Source organism: Lagenorhynchus albirostris, chromosome 1, assembly GCF_949774975.1.
Source record: "Lagenorhynchus albirostris chromosome 1, mLagAlb1.1, whole genome shotgun sequence".
NCBI classification, from domain to species: Eukaryota; Metazoa; Chordata; class Mammalia; order Artiodactyla; family Delphinidae; genus Lagenorhynchus; species Lagenorhynchus albirostris.
Genome location: NC_083095.1, coordinates 17943213 through 17953463, shown reverse-complemented (window position 1 = coordinate 17953463; position 10251 = coordinate 17943213). Strand labels below are relative to the sequence as shown.

Sequence of the window (10251 nt, the reverse complement as noted above, 5' to 3'; positions counted from 1 at the left end):
GAGTATATTCACATTACATTCTCTTCTTATACTTCAGAAACAGCAATAATCTAACATACAAATTCTGTACATCTGCAGCCACCCCCTCTCCCTTTCTCAGTCTTATTCATTTTCCCGAAGCATAAATCAGAAAGCAAAACCTGAACAGGGCTCCGTTTGCCTTTAAACAAAAATGTATTCTTAAAGATGAAATAGTAATACCGTTATCTCACATCAAGGTTTCAAAGGAAGAACCTCGTGTAGATACTTATGTACACTTACACACACGAAGTTGGATGTTTAAAAAGCAGGTAGATGAATATTTGTCCTAAAATGTGGTCACCCCTGTTGATTCTGCGGCTTGAGGAGCTATCTCTATGCTTTGCTGCCACCTTGGCAAACTAGAAGGATTTACAACGGAATTCTGCACCCGGCTGGCTGGAAACAGCGTCTCCATTGACTCGGCGGGCTGGCCTGGCTCAGAGAGGCATTTGAAATGGCTATTATGTAGCAGAGAGAAATGAGAACATCTATCCGGTGGATTTTCTCTATTTAAACATTTTCCCTATTTAAAATAACTCAGTTTCTGCAAGATTCAAGTGTTACTCTGAATGATTTTTAAAGGCTCGGTCTTTCATTCTTTAGTTCGAAACGCAAATGGAGAAAGAAGGAATCGGTTGAAGACTTCTGAGTTTGCGCTCTGGGCGAAGTTCTGGCTCTTTGGGATATGACGGTGACAGCAGAGGCGTTCTGCTGTCAGTTTTCTCTTGTCTAAGCTTCCATTCTGCATCCATGAGATGACTCGCCTCCAACTCCAGTTAACTTCTTGGGTGCCCAGAGCAAGTAGTCGAAGATGTTTACAAAATGCAAAGCATCTGGGTGGCCAAGGCGGAGGCTCATATTCGTATTCTCTCTCTCTGTCTCTCTCTCTCTCTCTCTCTCTCTCTCTCTCTCTCTCTCTCGCTCTCGCTCTCGCTCTCGCTCTCGCTCTCTCTCGCTCTTTCTGTCTCTCACAGGAACTGGGGAAATAATGTTTATTAAAATCCAGACTCTTAAATTTAACCTGCTGCTTTCAAGTTTGGGACTCAGATATATTTTCTGCATCGTCATTCTTGTTTGTGTTTCCCGTTTTATCCATTCTGAGGATTTCTCTCTCTCCCCCTCCCCCCAGCCCTCACCTATTTCCCCATTTACATCTCAAAAATCCCTCACCTCCTCCCACCCCCCCATCTTCCGTTCTCTTAATCTTATTTGAATATAAGGTTATTATATTTGGCTTTTGCAGACACTGGGTGGTGGGTGACTGGGAGGCAACTTTCCTTGCGGTTTCATTTAAGTTTGGCGTGAGTGGGTGGGTGCCTTCAACAATTCGTCTCGCACACGCAAAACAGTTAAAAGCTAGAGGTAGAAGGAGCAGAGAGTCCCACAACTTCAAAAGCATCGTCTAGGAAAGGAAGTAATCCGTGGGTCCGGAGGGTGGTCGGGGGGAAAGGAATAAAACCCAACTTCGCTGGCAACTGTAATAAATCTGGTAACTGAGGGCAAAAAATAGATTCCGAGGGCTGGGTCTGGTCCGGATGAAACGCTAGGGCTCCTTCCCATGCCGAAGTCTGGCGCTGGAAACCTGCCACTGGCGTCTTGCTACGCGAGTGCCCCCAGACAGCAACACACCCACTAGAATCGCACGTGAACAAAGCTCTTTCCCCGGGAACCGCCGCCTGCGGTTTCCTGGTCGATTACAGCTTCTCCGGGGAGTGTAGGGCGCACACAGGGTTAAGTTAGTTCCCTCCCTGGTAGGAGGGAGAGGCGGGGGAGGGGAAAAACAGCTTACAGTCTCAGGCTGGGTACCTTGTAGTTAGTTGTACGTTCAAAACCTGTGGCCGTCACTTGCGAGTTTGGCATCTTCCACTGTCACCGAAGAGGAACGGGGGCTCGGAGATAATACCAGTTGCCGCAGTCTGCGAGCCAGGCGCTGCGCGCCTCCCGCCCTGGGTGCGTCTCTGACCCTCGGTCCCGTGCATCAGGGAGCTGCGAGGCGGCAGCTCCGCGCCCGCCACCGTGTCCACCCAGCCCGGGGAGCAGGTTGGCAGTTCTCAACGATGGGCAGGAGGGACCTTGGCGGCGACCCCTAAAAAAATACCATGCCCCGGGAGCCCCGCTGCTGCCGAGCCAGCTTCTTGCCTTTCCACCTCCCAGACCCTGTCGGATTCGGATGAGCCCACTGAGAGAAGCCGCGGCCTCCAGGTAAAGGGACTGAGGTGCCAGGTGGAGTTTCCAGTAACCGACCTGGCTGCCGCTAAGCGAGAACCACGAGGTTTCTTAAGGGGGATTATAAATCAGCTGGCGGTGGTCATTGGGGTGGGATGTTTTAGGCTTTAACTTTCATCCATAGAAAGAACAGACTGCTTAACTCGCCCCTGATTTTAGGGAAGGGAAGTCTAATTGCAGGTCGAATCTACCTCCTCTAAGGAGTTTCCTAACTGAGCTCTGGGTCAAAACGCAAATTAGCTAGCCAGCTGGAGCGTCGATCCTAAATTGGGATTTCTAGATCCACTAAGCTTGCCTGAATCCAACCTCTCATTGCCCCAGAATGAATGCTAACTTCCAAGAGTAACAATCCCCTAGTCACCCACCCCTGCGCCCACTCCATCTGCTGTTAATGCCACCGGCGTTATTATCAAGCGGTTGCGTCTAAAACCACCAGCCCGCCCCCTGCCTGCAATCGGGGATCCATTAGTGGCTAAGAAGATGCGGAGGGTGCTGGTTCGTTCTCCTTCGAGTTGGGGAAGGGGTTACTTTTCTCCAAAGTCTTTCTCCAGCCCTGCTGGTCTTCAGTGGCCTGGCACTGAGCTCCGGCCTGCGTGTCTTGCAGGCGCACCAGTGGTGACGGTGAAGGCGGGAGGAGCCCACCAGGCTGAACTGGGATTGCGTTCCCGGCTCCGCGTGCGTGGGACGCGGTGAGGGGGTGGATAACGCCTCCCAACACTGGGTTTAGGGGCGAAGCGACAGCAAAGAGCGCGGGAGTGGAGCCTCGCCAGCTGCCACGGAGTCCCAGGGAGGGGTGGGAGCCGCCTGGAAAGATCCCTCCGCCACGCAGACCAGTCCCGGGCTCGTCCTCGCGCTTTCAGCGCTGTCTCGGTCGCTTCTCATTTGTAATCAGGCCCAAGATCAAGATTGCTAGTTGAGGTGCGGGCACTAACCAGGGAAAGGAAGTATCCGGAAAGAGGGTGACTGGGGCGGGCTGGACCCACACTTGATGCCCGGTAAACTCCTGGAGCGCTTGGGGCTCCGGAAGGCGGCAGCTGCTGGTGGAGGCAGAGGCCACCGTTGCTGTCGTCCCTGGCGCTTTACTCCTGGAACCTCCCAGCAAGGTTCCTCCTGGAACCTCCTCACTGTCAGTCCTGGTTCAATTAACTCCCTCAGCCTCTCCCCTCACCCGATATTTATTAGTCACATACTGAGTTTGGGGAGAAGAGCGGCTTTGCATCTGTAAGGCAAAGCATTTTCCTAGCCACCTTCTCAGGATGCAACAGGAGGAGCGACCCGCGGGCACGACCCGGGGGCGTGTGCGCGCGCGTGTGCCAGCGTGCGTCTCGGGCGTGCGTCTGGGTGGCTCCGTGAGTGGTTTGTGTTTGAGAGGCAAATCAGGCGTTTCTCCAAGTCCGCTTAACATGATTTAGGCGCTCAAAAAACATGAAGGCGGTAGACACAACGGGGATGCGAAGGAAATAAAAACAATTAGGAAAGTGGTGCCAAGTGACTCAGACTTTGAACTGAGGACGGAGAACTCATCCCGAGCTGGTTGTGGCCACCGCCCCTGCCTAACACTTCTGCCGCGATAACCGAGGGGATCCCTAGGGAGTTGGTCCTAAGCCAGTTTCCAGCTCGCTGGTTGCTTCTCGCCTGGCCCCACCGACGGCGCGTCTCAGCGCAGTCCGGCGCTTGGCGCGAACTCGCTCTCCCTCTTCTGTTCAGATTTAGCCTCTCTCCAGACTTGTTAAAACATGACAGCAATTTACTGGAGGCAGGAGGAGCGGCAATGAAATGAGAGGAGAAAACCAGAAGCTTTTTTTTTTTTCCTTTTTCAAGAAAGAGACGTGCACCTGGTTCTCCTTGCATTACTCTTTAACCTTTGCAAAAGATTGCGAAGTGGAAACGTAGCCTGTATGCAAATCAAGCGTTTTTTTTTTCCCCCCGCTGTCAAACCTGTTTTCTAAATCTCTGAGGCTGAATTTGGTTGTTCGTTGTAATCTATGGGGCAAGTGAACAACGCTCTTTCCAGCGGCCAGGGTGAAGGAGGAAAATGGGTGGCTTAAAATAATTATATGAAACTTCGAATTATTTTCCCTATTGAGTTATTTAAGAAGATCCGGGATCAGTGATGGGGCGGGGGGCAAATCACCAAGGTTGCCTGCATTTGAAGTTACGCCATCTTGGTTGAGAGACTTGTTATATATTTTTACCCTCTAATGTCACGTTTCGATCGTTTCTCAGTGTCTAAGTAATAGATCCTCTGGTTTAGAAGTACAACCCCGGGCGGGCAGGGGGAAATCAACTTTTGGCGCTCAGATGGTGGCACTATCCTTCAGAGCTGGAAGTGGGAAGGGGCAGGGTAGAGAGAGAGAGGGGAAGGCGTACGCGGTCTGGGTGGCATCCGCGTTGTTAGCTTCGGCGCTCGCGCTGCAACTCTCTTCAGGGAGGACAGGGTTAAAAGCCGAGGCTGACTTTGCCTCCTGGAAAGCTTTGAGTTGCAGCCGCGCCTCCCAAGCATTCTTTAAACCAGAAATGTGGGAGGGGCTCCGAGAGGGAGGGAATAGGGGAGGGAGGGAGAGAAAGAGGACTCGAGGAGGGGAGCGCGCCAGAGCGCGAGGGACCGAGGCAGAGGAGGAGTGCGGGAGCAGCGGAGGCGATCCCGCGCCTTCATTACTGTAAACACCTCCCGGGGGTGTCAGATGGGGTGGGGGTGGGGGTGGGGGCCGCGGCGCCTACATTAGCCGGGCCGGATTGGGTCGAGGAGGCAGTAAGGTCGGAGCAGCCTCCGCACCCACGCCAGGCCGGCGCAGCCCTCGGAGCGAGCCCCGCGGCCGCCCCCGCGCACCCCGTGCGGCGCCCCACGCCGGGCTCCGCGCGGTCGGCGCACAGGCGTCTGAGTTGCGCGCACCCGCCTGGCTCTCCGGCTGCCCCCCGGGGTCCTCTGTGTCCGAGGAGCCCCGGCGCTGCTGGGCAGCTTTCCGCCGCCCTCCCGGCTCCCCCGCCTTCTTTCGGGACTCGTGGGCTCTGCCGAGGCAGAGAGGGGGGAGGCAGAGGAGAAGAGGAGGCGGGTGCCGCGGCGGCCGGAGCCGAGAGAAAGTGGCATGCTCGAGCCCTGGAGGCGGAGGTGTTGGAGGACGGGGGAAGACGATGCCGCGGCTCCGTAGGGGAGGAAGGCGAGAGCGAGCGAGGCGAGCGAGGCGAGCGGGGCGCCCGGGCGCCGGCCCGCTGCGGGGAGGCGTGCGCCGCTCTGAGGCTCCGGCCTCCGCATCCCGGCGCCCCGACGCTGCGGGCGACAGGGCCGGGCTCCGGCAGCCGCCTCCGTCGCCGCCGCCACCACCCGGAGGAAAGAGCAAAAGTTTGGATCTGGGGGAGGACGCGACGCTGAGCGGGATTACTACCAGGGCTGGAAGGAGACCTCCAGAACCTTCGCAGGTAACGCACACCCCCAACCCTCTCCTTCCCTGCCTGCCCGCTGGGCTCCTGCTTCCTCCTAGCGCCTTTCCAGACGCTCGCCAGATCTGGCTGAAAGTAAGAGGGAGGCGAAGTTGAAGATCCCGGGAATGGGCAACTAGCACGGGGAGATCTACTGGAACGTTAGAGCGGGATCGAGGCGCTTCTCTGCGCAGAGTAGGCAGCTGTGCAGGGAGGCGAATCTCGCCCGGGAATGGATGGGAGCCCTCGGCCCCAGCTGGTGCCTCATCTTGTAGCTCGGAGGAAATTTAGAATGTTTATTCAGTGGCTTTTAGTATTCTTCATTCCAGAGAAATGATACGTAGATTTCACTCACTCCACCTTCACCCTCCCACTCTCTCATCCTTATTTAGTATCTTTTTAAAAATGATACGAACCCACTCTCATTCGCCTACCCAGTTTAGCTGGTGCAGGAAAGCAAATGGGGGGGGGGAGGGAGTGGGAAAATTTCAAGCAAAGGGGAAAATTTATCCTTCCCCTTTTTAACATCCTAAGAGCCCTCCCTCCCTCCTTCCATTCACCTCTGGCTTCATAAAATAGGAACTTTCGAAGTCACATTTTGATTGAAGGGTGAGATGAAACACGTTAACCATTGGTGGTGTGAATTTGCAGTGATCGTCAGCCAAGTGTGTAAGGGGGTTAGTGGTGTTGCGGAGAGGCCGGTTTTCCTCGGTGGCCTGATGCACCGGGGCTTGGGGGGGAGTGAGTGGTCGCGTTTGTGCACTAAGGCGGGGGCAGCGGAGAGAAAACAGTCACGTTTCCTGGGCAGCAGCCTTTCTTACGCTAATAAAATAGCTCCTGCGTTTCACTCCGAGAGCAAAAAGGTGTCAGCCTCAACTCCCCGACGTCCCCTTTCCCCCAGTCGAGTTTGAGTTTCGAAGCAGCTCAACGTTTGCTGCTCTGTCTTCTTTATTATGATCATTATTTATTCACCTGGAAACTCATCGTGCCTTCTCTCGTAAATGGAAATCAGTCTCCAAGAGCTTTTGATTAATTTTAGTGCAGGAAATCTCTTGTAAAGCTTACAGTAAGCTAATCAAATGCAAAGCACAAATCCGTGTAAATGCTCGCGCAGGAGTGCAAGGTGCTGATTAGATTTCTTTACATGCTGCATTTGCTGTGCAAAGCATCTTCTAAATGGGAGCTATTGCTCCCCACTCAGCTGGGAGACTCTTTAATCACCCAGGGTCAGGGAGCTTTGGGGCATGTCCACTGGCTCACAGGCTTATTGCTAAATTTATTATGTCTAACTTCTCCCAGGCAAAAGGTAATATGAAGGCTACCTTCCATATCGGGACCGATATTGTCTGTGGACTTAGCGGTATGACCTTATTACATCTCCAACGAAAGGATCCCCCCAAATATTTTGAGGTAAATAGAATGCAGGTTGGCATTTGTCCAGGCATGTATTTGGTTGTTGCAGTATGAATCAGTATGAATGTAAAATTTTAGGTCAGTATCTGAAGTGTTAGAACTGGACTTTTTTTTTTTTTTTTTTTTAATCACTGAGCAACATGCACCAGATACATAAGATCGGCAGGCCACCATGTTAGATGAAAATCAATCTTTGGGTAATCAATCTTTCATGCATAGCATGAAAAGTTGCTTATTTTCCCACAGTGTCACTAGTCCGCGAAATACAACTTTTCTTCCTCGCCTCGCCAGAAACCTCAAAACCATTTATGGATTTTTAATAATCACAGGTGACAGTGCAACACCATACTGTCATGTTGAGCTGCAAATATCTGTGACTGGAGGAGGCTGGAAGATGAAATTTCAAACATTAGTCCATGCCTCTGGCAGTAGGTACAAGAAATTGTAAAAAGACTTGAGCTAGCTGTACTGTAGCAGACCTATTACAAACCTAGCATGGAAGGAATGCTGTTTTTTTAAAAAAATGCCCGTGTCTTAACACTTCAGTAGTTTCATTGCAGTTTTAGAAATTCCAGGGGATGCTTTTAACAGAAGAAGTAGATTCCCAAATGACACCATGCTGGGCTGCCTTGGGTTTCCCAAAGCAGGCATGATTTTTCCTGTATGCTAGATTTCAGATGATGTGCTCTTATCCGAGTTTGAGTTTGACTTTGACCGCCTGGATCTAATTTGAACCTCCTCTGATACCCGTTACATTTATATTCTGGCCTGCTGGAGAGTTTGATTTAGGATTTAGACATATCTCCCAAAAGCAATCCTATATCTTCCCAGTTTGAAGCTGTGGTTTTAAGAAAGGCTCAGGTATGTACAAGTGCAGAAGCCTTATTCTGTAGAGAACCAGTGTGAGCATCTGATCTGACCCTTCAGCTTTGTACTCTACAAGGAAGAATTGCCACTTCTGCGGTCCCTAGTGTCTGAAGGTAAAAAACAGCAAGGGTGCCGGGTGGCTCTCGGTTTTGCTCGACTTAGAAGATTCGAAAAAGGTCAAGGTGATGTAATTTTATTTCTATTCCGGTTAGACCTTTCTGGATAACCATCTTTTGGTATCTTTAATTTCAATTCAAGTTCATTTTTCACTAGATTACTTTACTAACTTTGTGGTTTCTGCCACAGTGATTCAAATTCAGGCCATTAGTGACCTCTGTCTGTGAGAAGTGAGCACTCATTGTTTTTCTTTCTTCTCATCAGAGTCGACAGATTATGTGTGTGTGCGGGGGAGAACCCAACAGCTCTGTAGTTCTTTCTGAGTATTTAGATTTTCGAACTTGATATTTCTAATACAGAGTTCAGAATGGGTAATGATATTTAACAACGGTAATAAAAATGTTACAGGCTAATAGGCTACTAAATGGTTATTCCATACAGCATTGACAAAGTGATCAACATAAATAAAACACCAGTGCTGTCCACTGCCAATAAAAGAATAGTACAGTCAGGTAGACTAATGTTTCGAGACTCACAATACTGCTGGATGTAAGTGAAATTTTATGGCCCTGAAGTGCTTATGTAACAAGGGAAACTTGAGACAAGCCCAGAACATACATGTGGGCTCTAGACTTCACAGTAGCAGTGCATGTATATCTTTTTAAGTTCAGCTGTGCTTCTGCTGTGAACTTATGGTCCAGATCAAGGGCGAGGCGAGGTGGGGTGTGAGAAGGGTGTCTATAAACAGATGGTCTTTTAAGGAGACTTTTTAAAATCTGATTCCTAATCCAGCTTTGTCTTCTGAGCGTTTTCAAATCAAAATTTCCATTTGAGTTGATTATCCTAAATGGTAATTGAAGACAAAGTTTACTGACTTTCTTAAGTATGCAGATACCATTATCTGGCATTTTCCAGATGGTTTTTGATCTCATGGTGTTTGGGAATATAGAATTTTTAAGAGGCTTTCTCTTCCCTTGGGCAGGTTTTATGCCAGAGACATTTAAAAAGACCAATTATTATTATTATTATTATTACTAAACTTAAGCAACTATTATAACACCCCAACTTTCTTACTTTTCCCTGCCCTCCACAAATTGCTTTGCTTTTTTTTAAGTTATATTTTTCTTCTAAAACTACATGTTGGGGCTAGGAGTAAGGCTATCAGTACCTCTTTACTCCTTTCAGCAATGTGACCTCCAATTAAATATCTGTTTATAGTAAAACATACACAGGTAAACATCAAGGACCATTTTAGGACAGAGATTCTTTTCAAGGTTTGAAATATGTTTCTTTTTAAAGGATTATGACACAAATATTGTAATAAAAATATCCTGTGTTCCAATGAATACAGAGACTTATTTCAGTTGCATGGAACAGTAAAACACTGTATTGGCAAAATAATCAGCAGTATTTTCAGTACATGGTCAAAATCTGTTAGAACCTTCATGGGTTTCTTTTTCCCCCTTGGTGAATTTTGCATCTACTGGTCTTTTTGGTTTTCTTTGATTCTTTCTAATGTGGCTCTTTGAAGTTATTCAAAATTAAACAGTAGCTACTTTTCTCGGGAAATTCATCATGTTATGTTCAGGATTCCAGAGGAGTTAATGATGCAGAAAAAGTCCTGTAAAACATCTTTCTAAAAGAAGTCCTTCTCTTGCAGGCTTCCCACTTACTGGCCTCCTGTACCATTTGCAGTGAATTGGAACTCTGTTATTTATTTATTTTTCAAATACCACCTCTAACTTAATTTAATGTGGGATGTGTTTCTGCAGAAGCGAACAGCACCATGTGCTGTCCGAACAAAGCAGTGTCATTTACGGATCTGTCATAGGGAAGGTCAAAGAAAATATCCTTGTATAATTTGGGAAGTCAAAAGGCCACATTCATGATTCTTAAATACCGATCAATTGTTCTGCGGATACTCAATAAGGGCACACATTTTTCTGGCAGTTTAGTGGTTGAAGACCTCAGCCGTTTTTTGAGGCATTCACAAAATAAATCTCAGATGCTCTTACCCGTTCAGCGCTCATTAGAACTGGGCAGTCTTTCTCACTTTCTTCCCAGCTTGCTTTTAAGGGAATGTGCGAGAAACTTGGCAAAAAGTCCTCTGTTCCCCTCAGTTCACAGGTCATGTGCTGTATTTCAGTTCTCTTTATTAGAGCTTTCAACACACAGATAAAAGAATCTTCC

At 49.1% G+C, this 10251-nt stretch overlaps 1 protein-coding gene across 1 annotated transcript in view; it reads left to right on the top strand.

The window, feature by feature from the left end:
* The first annotated feature begins 4548 nt into the window (after positions 1-4548).
* The window catches only part of LOC132527686 (bcl-2-binding component 3, isoforms 3/4-like), a 30277-nt gene continuing 24574 nt past the window's right edge, over positions 4549-10251 (top strand). The window contains exons 1-2 of the mRNA XM_060163631.1: positions 4549-4766; positions 4932-5664. Of these exons, the coding sequence (XP_060019614.1) occupies positions 4549-4766; positions 4932-5664 (951 nt within the window). The remainder of the gene's footprint in view (positions 4767-4931; positions 5665-10251) is intronic.